The sequence below is a fragment of the Antennarius striatus genome, chromosome 3 (assembly GCF_040054535.1).
Source record: "Antennarius striatus isolate MH-2024 chromosome 3, ASM4005453v1, whole genome shotgun sequence".
Taxonomy (NCBI): Eukaryota; Metazoa; Chordata; class Actinopteri; order Lophiiformes; family Antennariidae; genus Antennarius; species Antennarius striatus.
The window spans coordinates 11272087-11287394 of NC_090778.1; the positions used below are offsets into that span (position 1 = coordinate 11272087).

Genomic DNA, 15308 nt, shown 5'->3' on the forward strand with positions numbered 1-15308 from the left:
GAAGCGGATTAGAAGATGGATGAATGGATGATTTTTAAGTTTTATGCTACCTTATTGTGATTATTATTATTTATGTATCTACTGTGTTACATTCTAGGGAAAATCAGGGGTCTGAACAAACTTGTTCTTAACCAGATTAAACCAAATTATGGATAAAATTCATCTGTGCTGTATGTCGTGCATATATGGTACACTTTACAATAAACCTGAATTTGACTTTGATACAGAAATCTGCAAATTTCATGTCTGGTTTTTAACTGAAGTACCTTGCTGGCAAAATACAACGAGCACATATGGGTTACGTGATGCAAGAGAGTAACAAAGCCAACATGAGCTTGACAAAAACAAAGGCAATAAGTGATTTCATGAACTAATATTGATAATCAGTCATCAATCTCACCTGTTCTTTATGTGTTCTCCTGCAGCCACTAGGTGTGTGATCTGCAAGCACTTGTCCAAAAGTAGAGCAAACTATTCCAGAGTCCAAATGTTAAGTTGCACTTATCTTTGATTCTACCGAAGGTCAGTCGCCCCCACAGCAACTCCTATCAGGTTCACTCACCTGCCTACCTAAGCCACTACTTTCTTCACTCCATTTATTATCATGCAGTCAGATGACTAAAGAGACTAAAATGCGGTGGATGCTGCAGATAAAATGACCCTCTACTAGACCCTAATGAGCCAGAGCTTTGTAAATATCACGTTGAACTCGATGACATACGTGCACATGAAGCTGAGTAAAAAAAACCAAACATATTGTGCTTTACAGTTTTGCCTCTCACTCAACATCACCACAAATTTGCACAATGACAGCAGTTGGAGACATTGACCCATTGGCCTGATCATTGACATTAATTTGGAGTTCAGTTTCTTAACCAAGGACCCTTGTCAGAAAACCCCCCAGAAATAAATTAACTGGGTGGATAAATCCCTGACCTTCTGAGATGCAGAAATATTGCTCTTCTTTCCATTATGTTCTTTTCCAGGCTGAGGTCATTGTTTTCTTGCATGTTGCTTCAGCAGTGTTTTTTCACTCTTGAAACTGTATTAGCCTTCATATCATTGCTTGACATTAGGCTAATACATTCATCCATTTTCTGTACTATTTAGCCTTCGCTAAGGGGGTGGCAAACCAAACATTCAGACACAAATACATTTAATCACTGATTACTGTATTTTAAAAATTTCTGGGCTGTGAAAGAAAGACAGAGTACCCAGTGTCCCCTGGAGAAAGCTGTGGAATCAGATGACTTAGAGGCTTGGCATAGGACTCATTGACTATAATTTACACTGTCCTGATGGAGTTTTGCATTGTAGGGATGAGCAGAATATGCTCATGTGGTATTTAAAGCTGCCTGAGCAGCAAAACACAACCAACAGCCTAAAGCCACAACACAAAAAAGCAAAAAACAAAACATATTTTTTATGTCATGAGATTTTTTTAGGTACTACAAGATTGCCTAAGGCAGAGACACAAGCATGTACTTGCGCCATCCACACACATACAGACATACATCGTCATCATCATTCATATCACACCGGTTTCCTCTTTGGGAGCTCAGTAGAGTTCAGGTTTGCTAGCGATGTGCTAATGTACCTGGGAGGCAGAGAGCAGGCCTCAAGGCCTATGGACTGCATTAATATTACAGCACACAGGGTCAGAGCGGAACCGATCAAATATTCATTTATTACTCCTCTTCTCTTTTTCTCTTATTACTCTAGTTCTCTCCATCTCCACTGTAACATGCTGAAAACATGCAGCTTGTCTCCGTATCTTACACCTCAATGAACAGACTCTGCTTGTGTACTCAGTCATTCAGTGCTCCTGGGGGAGAGATTGGGAAAAGCTTTACACAGAATGAGAGATCCATTTAGGGTCAAAAGCAGAACAAAGATGCCGTAATGCTGAAGAGGGAACTCATAGGTCATATAAATACACTTCAGTGCATTTTCTTTAAAGTCCTGTGTTCAAAATTTTCAGTATAAATACATTAGTGTCCAGCAACTTACTAGAAGTAAAAGTACTCACCATGATAGAATACAACTAAATTAATTAAACTAATAAACATTTACTACTGCGATTGAAATTTAGGAGCACATAATGCTTAGTAGTGTAAATACAAAACGTGCAAGTCAAAGCTGTAATTAACTACAGAATTTGATTAAGTTAATTTAGTGAAATAGTTGATCCTCTGTGGATGATACATAAGCACATTATAAGCATCCTTATGAAGGACTGAACACTGACTTAAGATATCTTTAAGACAATCAGCATCACTGAATAATGTTTGCACCAAGTTTGAAACCAGTTGGAATGAATAAACACTTCAAAGATGACTCTGTTCAGGGTTTTATGATTGCATTCTGATTATATACATAACCTACTTTATGCAGTTTTCTACGTACTCACATACGCATGTTGTCAGCAGTGGATATGCAGTGTGGAATTTATACACTTTTCTGAACATAAAAAATCTAAACATTTTGCTGTTGCCACATATTAATCTGTTAAAAACTAATATTCATTTGGAGGAGGTATAATTTACTTTTTTTTTATACAAATGTACAAACGAGAGACGGGGTTAGGTGTGGTCATTTGGTTTCTATTCTAATCATTTTTTGTGAGACAAACGCGATCATCATTTTCACAAATTTTATTTTTGTTTTGATGTTTGGAAAACTGGTTTGTACTGGGAAACTGTGGCTATTTTGAAAGACAAGAAGGAAAACTTGAATGTAGAAAAATAATTTAACACTCCCATCTGCTGGGGACTAGATGACATGGCAGAATTGTAATTTATAAAGTTAGATCAGTGTTGAAAATCACAAACCCACTATTCTGAAGAAATCAAGAAAGCAACATAACTCTTAGCTTAAGTTACCTGGCTTGCCATAGATATTCAGACACTTCTGAGCTCCAAACGCATTTTCTGTTTTAAAAATAAGAATTTGGGGACAAGCTGAAACAAAATCTGAAAATGTAAATCTATAATTACATTCACTTTACAGTAAAGGGATGATGCTGGCAGATAGCATTATTGATGAACAGAGATAAAAAGGGAAGGAAGAAGGTGTACTCTAGGAGATGTGTGAAGTATGTGTAAATAACTGTGCTCTGTGTGTGTGTGTGTGTGTGTGTGTGTGTGTGTGTGTGTGTGTGTGTGTGTGTGTGTGTGTGTGTGTGTGTGTGTGTGTGTGTGTGTGTGTGTGTGTGTGTGTGTGTGTGTGTGTCTGTGTGTCACGTGTGTACTCACGTTTGTTTGCGTGTTTAATTGATGTATCAAGGTAAAAAATTATTTCCCCACTGAGGATTATTCAAGCAACTAAAGTGAAAGTGCTTTTGAATGTGAGAGTTTCTGGTTCTGGAAGCACAGCTGGCAGGAAAAGATGGGAGGACATCTTTACCAAACTGTGCGACCGACTAAAGAGTTGGTTGACACGTTTTACAACTCGACTACATGTGCATTTGTGTTTTGTGCTTTCCAAGTAGTACAGAATGACTGTCCAGTGCAGCACAGGTGTGAATACGAGAGTGAACTGATATGTCTCTTTGTGTCACCAGTGTGACCTGCTGACCTATCCAGCGTAGGTGGTCTCGCTCAGTGACAGTCATGGTTAACAACAACTCACATTGTATCACTGTATCCAATACAAGAAATACAAATATGTATGACCATCAACAGTGTATTCCCCACACATACAAATATTTCCAAAATGTTTTCTATATGTTTCCACGCTGCGCTGGCAAAGTGTCCGGAGCGTCTCCTTGCCTCATGCCCGTAAGTCTACTGGGATAAACTCTAGCAACCTCCATAACTCGCAAAAGTGAAGGAAGCAGTGAATCAAATGAATGAATAAATGAATGAATTAATGATTTTTTCCATATTAAAGATTGATAATAGGGGTTCAGCCAAAACAATTATGTGTTTTTTATATAACGGCTGTAGAGATACTTTGCTCAAGACTAGTTTCCTTCATAATTCCTCATTGTTCTCTTGTATATCTTTGACAACTGTAAAAAATTATAAAATATGAGTGTATATACTGCCCATATTGAGTAAAGAAATGTTAATACTTTTACAAAAGAATTAACAGATGACATGTGATGTTCACAATCTTCATTTTGATTGTGAGACTTGGGTATGTGGGTTACATTGTGCCTATTTTGTTTCAATTAGAATTTTATTTTAGCATCTTCATGTCGTAGCTTTGATACGAATTTAGCCAGTTTTAGAAATAACTTGGATTTTATTTGCTTTGTTTGTTTCGTTTTAGAAATTGAGGCTCTTATTTTGAAAAAACAACAACAACAACAAAACTTCGAACAGCGGCGGTGGGCGGAGCCACTGGCTAAAGGACCGGTCGCTACTTCCGGTTAGCTTTACAGGTACTGTGCACATCTTCTAATAGTTTTATTGAAATTTATGTAGTTTTCCTTGTCGTACTGTTCTCATAACTAATTTCTATGCTCATACTGGACGACTATCTACTCTAAAAATAATCCGCTTTTTACAGCCATGCATGATAACAGCTAATTAATCCAGTTAAGCTAGGCGGAGTGCAGGTCGTCTTCACCCACGACACGTGTAGTCTTCAACTAGTTAAAGCATATAAACAGTTAGTTATAGCATATAAACAGTTAGTTAAAGCATATAAACAGTTAGTTAAAGCATATAAACAGTTAGTTAAAGCATATAAACAGTTAGTATTACAGGCTTGTAGGCGTAAAAATAAGATGACAGCATTGTAATGGAGGTACTTCCTTTGTACAAAGGTTGTTGACAGTAGGATTTGTAGTGCATGTTGTTTCCAACAAGTACACACACATTGCATTTACAAATATCTGTAAACCAAGAAAACAAGTGGCGTGATCTGTCGAAAAAACACAGAAAGAAAGCATGGCTGCTGTAGGCACTACCAGATGTCAGCGGAGAAATGTTCATGTAATTAATAGCTTCTGCAGACTTTAAAACTGTACTTATTACGTATTACTTACGTACTATTATTATTACTTCCCATGCTTGTCAGGTTTTACTGTGCAGAGCGACTATCAGAGAGCATTTCAGTCAGAAATGGTTCAACCTCCATCCTTCTCAAGTCTGACGTGGAATTATTCTGTAATGCTCTGAAATCTGATATAAAGCATCATGTCAGTGACATTTGATGTTCATCAGGATCGTACATTTACTAAGGTTTCATGTCATGTTTGCCTTGCTGGTCGTCTGACACCCAAATGTTGGCCTCAGAAGAAAATCAATGCTGTTATATCAGGATAAGAAGACTTCATGAATCCAACACCCTGACTTTCTACCAGCAACAAAAATACTGAGGGCCACAAATCAGGATGAATATCTGAAACAGATAATGAAAGAAAATATGGATACTATTTGGTATCCCAACACTGTGTATTATGATGTTATAAATTCTCAGGAGCACTTGCAGTTTTCAGCTTTACATGTGAATATATGTGCCTTTGATTCTTTTTGTGTTCAAACCGTGACCGAGAATCTGTTCTCAGCCATTTGGCTCTTCCAATCAATCACGAAATGTAAACATTGAGATGAATTACTGGTATATCTCCTTGTTTTCAGAATTTTGATACATATATAGTGAATTATTATCATACTATACAAGGCATCCTCAGGGTCTTTCTAAATCATAGCAGTATTCCATACTAAACTGAAGGCAAATTTCAAATTTAAACCATTCCAAATTATATACAGTCAATTTATCAAGCAGAAATTTCACAATTTCTTTCTTTGAAGTCTTGTTTGAATTTGTCATAAGGATTGTTGTATTATGAGTGTTAAAATTGTTTCAAGTTAATGATGCAGATGTGATGATTAGTCTACTAATCAAAAATTATGTGAAAACAGTTTACTGAAAAATAGCTTAACATTTGTAGTTTCCCTGCAACATGCTTCTGAGTTGATCACCCTCCCCATTAGTCTGCGGTCATTTATCTTCCCCCAGTTTAGAACGCTGACACCCTTTCACCTGAATCCTACCGGCTTTTCCTCTGACATGTTTTCACTGTGATAAATATAATTTCCTAAACATCATCTTCATATGTAGGCCTTTTACAGAGAAATAGCCTCCATTACTGCTGCTTAAGACAAGTTGTGTCTGTTGTTTTGCTCTGCTAGAGACTTCCTGTTAGACTCCACACAGCACGCTGTGACATTTCTGGATAATCATGGACCACCCAGCAGGAAATGAGCGCCACATACCCTGTCAGTCGTGGGGAGGCCAGAATGGATGGTCCACAGCTTTAGCTTCACAAGTTCCAGGATCCCTCTTCAACTCACCGCCCAGCTCTCAGCAGCTCGGTCTGGGCTCATCTTCTGGGAAAACTTCTTTCTGTGAACTCCAGACATTCCATCAGAGCTGCATGATGAACAGCAGCACCTTATCAACTCATCACTCTGCCTTGTACAAAAATCCTCCCTCTTCATCTTCCAGGGCAATGTTTGTGAGCCCTGCTTTTCCAAGTTCTTCTCAGAATAGTTCCTTTGTTCAGCAAACGCCTCACACGTCATCAGAGCCGCCAACTAGAAACCAAAGAGAAAATCTCGGCCCACCATCTCTTCCTCAAACCAACCAGGCTCAACAGTCTTGCATCTCCCAGCAGTCGCCCCTAATTCCATCCCACAACCAGTACGAAGGGTTATTCCAGCCTCAGTTAACTAATCAGGGTTTTCTTAATCGACTTCAAGATCTGTCAGCTAGCATCCCATCACAAGAACAACAACAACAACAACAACAGGCAAATTCATCTCAAGCTTCTTCTGATGGGACAAATGTGGGGTTTTCTGCTGCTTTTGGAAGCGCTCACAGCCATTCCTCATTTCCTCAAGAACAGCCTCAGTGGATGCCGTTATCAAGCTGCAGAGGTGAGTTGTAGTTGAAGAATATTTGTGAACCACCAGTTTGTTTGTCCTGAGGCACTGGACACTGGCTTTATATGTGCCAGAAGTGCCCCTCAAAGATCAAGTTGAACTGAGGAACAACCTTTTTTTAAGATGAGTTTTGGTGCGATATACTGTATAATCTATATAACCTTCATATTGGCTTGTTGCAGTACTTTTGGGGTGATATTCTTTTTATTCATAAAAAGAAAGGAAAACAGAAAATGACTTCAGTTACATTGTCTAACTATACAGGAATGTGCTTTTCTCAGGAGCCCCAAATGATTCTGTCCCTGATGCAGCTCTTCTTCACGATAAAGAGCCATCGCAAGAGGGTAGCACAGCTCCACCGGTGAGGAAATAAATATGAACTGTCTGTTGATGAAAACAATTGAGTTCATCACAATAATTGCATGTTATAAATATGAAGTTTAAGGTACAAATATTTAGATACTGAAATAAAATTCATGTAATGTGTTGGTTCTTTATTGGACATTAAAGGTTATATATTAATTTATCTAAACTTCCTTTTGAAAACTTGTACAGTGGAGCTTCTTTTTAGTATCTGCATTAGAAACAGGATCCTCTCCTGCTGAGCTGCAGCGCTGTGGAGCACACTACTTTAATCCTGACTCTAATTGTTCTTTTAGACAAGGAATGCAACACGTCGTTCAGAACTTTTACATCAACGTGCACAACTGCTTCAGCAACTGGCAGAGTTGGATAAAGTTGTGAGTGTGTTTTGTTGTTAAACCGCGTTAAAATCCACGCTGTGGAAACTCTTCTGAATGGTTACTCTTTTTTTTTTTTTTTAACCTCACTTTATCGACCCAATAAGCTGGAAGAAGCTCCTCCAGACGACAGCAGTGATGAACATCCTCCACACCCTGAGGTATGTTCAGATATTTTGTTTTGTAGTCTTATAGTTTTCCTAAAGAATATAAAACTTTTCTTTCAGACTCTTCCCTCAGTTGATGATCCATCATCCATCAAGCTTCAAGAACCTCAGACCAGTGATTCCCAACAGGTTCAACTGCCTGTTCTGGAGTCGGAGGTAGTTCTGATTAACATTATTAACTATACATAAAATATTTTCTGTAATTTGCGCAATTTATGCTTTTAATTAGTGCATAATTTTGATTCAGTCTTAGTTTTGTCATCAATGTTGAGTTTCTAGTTAAAACTGTGTTTGTTTTGTGTTTTGTGTTTTGTGTTTCAGTTATCGCCTAAAAACTGTGAGGAAAACGAGACCTGCAGCATGCCAGAGGATCAGATGTCAGAATCACAATCTCTGGTAGCGACCACTTTTCTTCTCTTTCTTTGTTTTTGTTTTTTTAACAAAAAGTAAATATTTGTTTTCAAAGTTAGTCATTTCACGTCAGTTTATAGCCCGTAGCTAGACTTGTTTTAAACTGGTTGAGATTACATTATCAGATGTAATATTACATTTAATGAATAATTAATGCAGCTATGTTTTAAGTAGTATATAATAATTTCAGAATAAGGATTATTGTGCTTCATATCTACAGCGGTCATAATAACAGAAGCTGTCTTAGTTTTTGTACTACCAATCATGTGCTACCATGTAGTGAAGTAGAAGAAGAAAAGAAGAAAGACGAAATTTAATTTAGGAAATTATCTTTTCACTCATGGTGCTTGTTAGTATATGTGTGTACAAGCCCCTGAAACAACCATACAAACAACAAAGGGGCCTGCAGGCATGTAATTTATGCAGTGAGAGGCAGTGGGAGTGAAGGGCTGATGCTTTTTTGGTGCGCCTCAAATGAGCCACTCTACCTCCCCAATCATGCGTACAGGCCCCTTGTGTGTGTGTTTGTGGTTTCAGGGCCTATACATACACTCATATATGCATGTTGCTAACACTAGAGTGTGCCAGCATTTTCCCTTCGGGGATTAATTGAATATATAAAATAAATTTTAAAAAAATGTTTCTGTCACTTTAAAACATATCCACTGGCTTCGTCACCTGACTACAATTGAATGATTTAATGCACTCCCCAAGTCAATTCCAGTGTCTATCATATTGTTGTTCCCTACCTTCAGGCCACAATTTCCCTATAAGTTTGAAAAGTGTCAAGTCTCCCATTCTTCATAACCAGGATGGAAACCATTGAGTGATAGGAAATTCCAGAGTGCTCCGAACCTTCTTTTACTCTTACATACTATTATTAGGTACTGTGATTTAAAATGCAACAAGAGTCAACCATGTTTCTGTAGAACAGATGTGACGAGCTCTGATGCTGGAGAGAGTCCACAGTGTTCAGCAGTGGTCTGCAGCCATGCCAGGGAATTACAAACTCCGCTTTTATGTGCATTTTTCATACATTTTTATAATGCACTATTGTCTGTTTTCATCTCCAGAAGCAAGAAAATGTCTCTGACAGGTCAGAGGATGACTGTGATCCTGATTACGGTCCTGACGGTGATGGTGACAGCTCCTCAGATGACACTAGTGACAGCACAGACAAAAGACCTTCTGTCAGAGAGGAAAAAAGTTCTAACTCAGAGCCCTCTTTGGAGGGTTCTGAGTTAGACAAAAGTGCCACCCCTGTGGAGGGTTCTGAGTTAGAAAAAAGTGCCCCCCCTCCAAAAAAACTTTGTGCCGTTAATCTGAAGAAGCATTTTGAAACTCCTGTGATGCCATGTGTAAACTCTAAAAAAGGTCGTGTCCGCAGCAAGAGGAATTATTGTTTGTTTTGTTCTAAGCCGGTGGTCAAAATGTCTCGACATCTGGAGTTAACTCACAGTGACAGACCGGAGGTTGCTGTCGCATTTCAGTTTCCTGCAAAGTCCAAAGAAAGGAAAAACATATGGATTAAACTAACAAATCAAGGAAACTTTGCTCATAATAAAGACGTCTTGAAAACAGGACAGGGTCATGTCATTGTAAAGCACACACCAAGAGAAATTAAACAAGCTGGGGACTTTCTTCACTGCAGATACTGTCTGGGCCTTTTTGTGAGGCGAAACCTGCACAGACACATGAAGTCATGTGAGGTGACTGAAAAGAAAGAGAAACTATTTGGACGAAGCCTATCGTGGATGATTGAAGCTACAGAGGGCCTTAATATCAGTGAGGGTTTAAGAAACATTGTGTGCAAAATGAGATACAATGTTGTGTCACAAACTATTGTGGAAGATGAGATTATGTTGCAGTTTGGCGAACTCTTATTTAGTCAGCTTGAAAAGCATGATTGGAGCAGCCAAGCAGCTATACGGCAAAAGCTTCGTGAGACAGCAAGACTGGTGCTTGAAGCTCAGAAAATAACCCCTCTGAAGAAACTGGAGGATTTCTTTCTCCCTACAAGTTTCCCACATGTGGTGTCTGCGGTGAACGTCCTGGCGGGCTACAATGCAGAGACCAAGAGCTACACCATTCCTTCCCTTGCCATCAAGCTCGGCTGCAATCTGCAGAAAATCTGCGGTATTGTTGAGAGAAATGCAGTGAAGCGCGGTGATGAAAGTTTGGCAGAGTCTGCGCAAAAATTTTTCTCTCTGTACCAGAAAAAATGGAACAAGCTTGTTTCTGGAGATGCACTCGTGTCACTCAGGGAAATGAAATCAAACAGAGCGAAGATGGTGCCCCACGTTGAAGATGTAAGGCGCCTCGTCTTGCACATGGAGAATGTTCACCTTCTTGCTGAGAAAAACCTAAGGGCCAGTTCCTCTGCACGCAACTATTCTGCTCTGGTCAAGATTGTAATGTGTCGAGTAACTCTGCTGAACAGGAGACGACCTGTAGAGATATCAACACTGAAACTGAGCGATTTTTTGTCACAGCAAAAGTCCAACTGGAATACGGGAAATGAGATATCCATGTCAAATAGAGAAAAGAAATTATGTCAGTTTTTTCCAAGAATAATTATACAAGGGAGTCTTGGCAAGATGGTCCCCATCATACTAAAACCGTCGTTTGTTTCCTCTATAGATCTTTTTGTAAAAGCTCGTGAGGCGTGTGGGATCTCCAATGAGAATTCTTTGTTGTTTGCCCACCGTCATATACTAACTCCCTTCAGGATAGCAACTTGCATCCAAAAATATGCCCATGAGTGTGAAGCGAAGGAGCCAAACCTTTTGACGCTAAGAAACATCCAGAAGCATCACGGAAAAATGGTCCAGCTAATGAACTTGGATGAAAGTGAGGTCGACCAAATCTATGGTCCAAATAATCAGGTTAGGAACCTCCGACAGAGCAGCAGCAGCAGCAGCGTGCAGCTCGATGACGTCGACAGGGACTCTGATGGTAAGAATTTCTCTTTTTGTGTTTGTAGCTTCACTTTCATGCATTCAATACTTTTTTTTATGGCTACAGTTAAGTAATTTTCTGTGAACGTATTTGGTACAGTAATCTATGGAATTATTAAGTATGCACACAAAATAATAGCAACAGTATAAACAAGGCAGTCAGACTGCAACATCCTGCGACTTAACCTGACGTACTTTCAGGGTAGGTCAGGGTACCCTGAAATAGAGGTAAGATCTTACACCTGAGCCCGAGGTCGGGCCTGACCCGCACCGAAATTTGGGCCGGGTCGGGCTCAAAAAGTCAGTAATTACGTTTGGGTCGGGTCGGGCTTTAATACCATCGGGCTCCGGCCGGGTTGGGCTAGAATTTATTTGGACTCGGGCTCAGGCTTAAGATTTTATGATCCAAGCCCGACCCGGCCCGAACTTTTTAAATAAATATATATTTATATTTTTATGTATCTCAAACGATCTATGGATATTAAACTAAGGAATACTCTTATAAAATAAATAATTTAGGTAAAACAGAGAAGGCGCTGTATGAGAAACATCCATCTACAATACCTGCTCAGTTCCCTCCGTGCGTCAGCTGTATCTCCTGTCACTTTACCTTTCTGATCGTACGCACTGAAAGTAGAGGTAAGATCTTAAGCCTGAATCCTTGGATTCACTCACAGCCCCTTTATGGGCAGTTCATTTCCCCTAGCTTCTGTTTTTGGGTGCGAACTTCTAAAATCTCACAATAATTCACATTTTGATTTCCAAATATCAAACATGTTTAAAATCATTGGGTCAGGATCCGATTAGTCTCTTAGGTGGCTCTGTAAACCATTTAAATTGCTACACAAACTGGGTTAAAACGTTAAACAAGAAAAGATCAGTGCAAATCTACTTTTCTTCCCTAACTTGGTGAGTCTTGCTTTATTTACACCTTAATAAGAATATTTCACTGTGCTAGTACCAATAATTCATAACTTTTCCATTTTACCCTACAGACACCCAAAACACAGGTAAACATAAGTGGCAGGAGGCAGAAGTTCAAGCAGTTGAAAAACACATGATGCGTTTCATTCAGAAACACAAAGTCCCTCAGAAAGACGACTGTATTCAGTGTCTTACGGCCGAACCAGAAGCTTTGAGGAACCGTTCATGGAAAGGTGTGAAGGATTACATCAGAAACAGGATCACTTCCCTAAAATGTGCCAAAAAGCGCAGCGATGAAGACTTTGAGCTGACACCAGATAAAAACAGTGAGGCTGCAGGCCTGGACACTCAAGATCAACCCTCAGGACAGACTTGCACCAGGGAGCAGGAGGACTCCGAGTCAGATTCTGATGGTAGGAACTCTCTCTATTGCAGATTTTTAAGGATCACATCCAAAGTGAATATTGTCATTGTTTAGGCTTAAATAGAAGGTTTGTAAAGGGCGACCATCTGTATGTGTGAAGAGCCTTTCTGTCCAAAATATTGTTGTATAAGAGTTTTAAAAGACTTTCTCTATTTTGTGTTGAATGCAGAGGAATCACAAGGTACACGAGAACAACAAGCTGCTTGTCATAATGAGAGTCCCAGCGCACAGAATAAAGGCAGAAAGAAGCAAAACAACAAAACTGCATCTCTAAAATCCGGCCATTTAGGCAGGAAAGGTATGAATGGATTTATTTATACTTGTGTCCCAGAGATGGCAGTGCTGAGACGACATTATGTGTTCACCCCAGTGTGGTCTATACAATGGCAGTCATGTTTTGCCAAGTGTCCATTGGCCGATTGGCTTGTTTGTTTTTAAGAGGTTTGAGACACCTGACATATATCTGCCTCCGTCAATTTCAGGTTTTGTTGTCGCTTTTTTGATTGCATTTTGTTCCATCATAAGTGCATTAAATGTATTTAAATGTGTCACGACATGATATTAGTTTTGTTTACTCAAATTATGGTCATGTTGTGTTTACTGAATGAATTGTTTAGTTTCACATGATTCGACTCTTCTCTTTCACTCCTCAGGTGTCCAAACCAAAAGCAAACATAAGTGGAAGGAAGCAGAGATTCGAGCTGTTGAAAAACACATGATGCGTTTCATTAAGAAACACAAAGTCCCTCAGAAAGACGACTGTATTCAGTGTCTTACGGCTGAACCAGAAGCTTTGAGGGCCCGTTCGTGGAAAGGTGTGAAGAATTACGTCAGAAACAGGATCACTTCCCTAAAATGTGCCAAAAAGTGGGACGATGAAGACTCCGAAGAGCTGACACCAGATAAAAACAGTGAGCGTCACGCAGCTGCTGCAGGCCAAGCTGCTCGTCATAATGAGAGTCCCAGCGCACAGAATAGAGGCAGAAAGAAGCAGAACAACAAAACTCTACCTCTAAAATCTGTCCAGTTAGACAGGAAAGGTATGAATGGATTTATTTATACTTGTGTCACAGAGATGTCAGTGATGTTATGACATGTGTTCATGTGTTTGCGTCGTTCACACCAGTGTGGTCTTCACAGTACATATCTCAACACATTTCTCTGGCTCAGATCAAGTTTATCAAATGTTAGTGTGTGTAGATTAGAGTTTAAAAGACTTTCTCTTCGTTCCATCACCACTTGACATTAGTTCTGTTTCCTTAAATTAGGTTTCGGATTGTGTTTAATGAATGGTTAGGTTTAAGTAATTTGACTCTTCTCTTTCATCCCTCAGGTGTCCAAAACAAGAGTAAGAATAAGTGGAAGGAAACAGAGATTCGAGCTGTTGAAAAACACATGATGCATTTCATTCAAGGACACCAAATCCCTAAGAAAGATGACTGTGTTCGGTGCATTGCAGCTGAGCCAGAAGCTTTGAGAAATTGTACGTGGAGACGTGTGAAAGATTACGTCAGAAACAGGATCACTTCAATCACAAGGCACAGCAGGAGGTAGAACATCCAATGCGAGATGAAGGAGGACTTCCCTCATCCTCAAACATCCTGGACAAGACCTTCCGTGGTTTTCTCAAGTTACAGCAGAGCACTTTTGGTTTTCAACTTTTATAAATGCGTTTTTTGTACAGAGTAAAATCTGTTAAACATTCCATTCTTTTCTTTATTTTCAATCTTTTGCTGTTTTCCTTGCATTCCTTTAGTTTACATCAACTTGAATAGTATTCTTCAGTCGAAGTACACTGATCATGTTGTGGTTGTGGGCCTGCAGTTCATCATTGTTACCATATTATTATTTTTTATGTACATTTTTTGTCATTTGTGTCCTGTTGTGTTGTACTGCACACATTTACCTCAGGAGTGTTTGGAGCTACAAGCTGCTTGCTGTGACTGAGCTATCTGGCATTTTGATAAAACGTTAACTACATTAGTGTACTACATTTTATTAGATGTTCTTTAACAATGTGTCATGAATAAAGTGAGAAAAATATAATTCTAGTTATTCACTCATGAATAATATGTGAATAATGTGTAAGATAGAGAGGATTTAGTGTTTCTCTTGAGTTTTGTGCCATGTTAGATCTCGTCTCTTCCATTTACTTTGTATAAAGTCATAGTGCATCCATCCATCCAACACGGATGGATGGATGGATGGATGGATGGACGGACAGACTTTATTGATCCCAAACCGGGGAATTCACAATGTAAAGAATCAAATGTCCACAATTAGTGGACAGTTTAATTGTCACATTCAGTGTTTTGAATTGCCTTACATACATGTTGGGTAATAATGTCATAATTTATGTTAAATTGACAGTAATGTTTTATAAATGTCGCTAAAAGCACAAACCGCGTAAAATCCTAATTTGAAATTATATTATAGGGTTACCCATTAAAGGGTTCACTAATTTAAGTGAGATCATTAATAGTGCAGCTCTTTATTTTGTGATTTTACATGTACTGTAATTTTTGTCCCGACGTCAGAGGATTTTATTTTGAAGGACGCGGAAATGCTAATAAGACGACAGAATCTAGATCTAGATCTAGATCTAAACCCAGCTGTTTTAATACCTGAGGTTTAGAGGACTAAACAAAGGACACTTGTTTCTTCTGTCATGACGCGGTGGAACGAAGTCACCAATAATCGAGGACAATGTCTAGTAGCTCAATTTAAGTACGATGTCTTTTATTTTTAAAGGACAGACGGAAACGAGTTGTGATCGAGCCGCCGCT

At 39.1% G+C, this 15308-nt stretch overlaps 1 protein-coding gene across 3 annotated transcripts; it reads left to right on the forward strand.

Annotated features, from left to right (window-relative positions):
- Positions 1–4342: 4342 nt before the first annotated feature.
- On the forward strand, positions 4343–14811 carry LOC137592341 (uncharacterized). 3 transcript variants are annotated; one of them, XM_068310458.1, is made up of 13 exons: positions 4343–4387; positions 6147–6893; positions 7181–7260; positions 7559–7639; positions 7747–7800; positions 7867–7962; positions 8128–8202; positions 9291–11172; positions 11694–11813; positions 12170–12511; positions 12692–12820; positions 13176–13562; positions 13856–14811. In XM_068310458.1, the coding sequence occupies exons 2-13, from the start codon at positions 6197–6199 to the stop codon at positions 14074–14076; spliced, it is 4164 nt and encodes a 1387-aa protein (XP_068166559.1). In that variant the 5' UTR covers positions 4343–4387; positions 6147–6196; the 3' UTR covers positions 14077–14811. The 3 variants fall into 3 exon arrangements, with proteins under 3 accessions (XP_068166559.1, XP_068166560.1, XP_068166561.1); XM_068310459.1 differs by having other exon boundaries at positions 9294–11172; XM_068310460.1 differs by lacking the exon at positions 11694–11813.
- Positions 14812–15308: the final 497 nt, after the last annotated feature.

What these genes read in the sequence shown, in the direction of transcription:
- LOC137592341 (XM_068310458.1), top strand. Translation starts at nt 6,197, where the DNA reads ATGGACCACCCAGCAGGAAATGAGCGCCACATACCCTGTCAGTCGTGG. An exon ending in TGTCAGAATCACAATCTCTG is followed by an intron (nt 8,203 to 9,290) that starts GTAGCGACCACT and finishes TTTCATCTCCAG; the next exon opens with AAGCAAGAAAATGTCTCTGA. An exon ending in CGTACGCACTGAAAGTAGAG is followed by an intron (nt 11,814 to 12,169) that starts GTAAGATCTTAA and finishes TTTACCCTACAG; the next exon opens with ACACCCAAAACACAGGTAAA.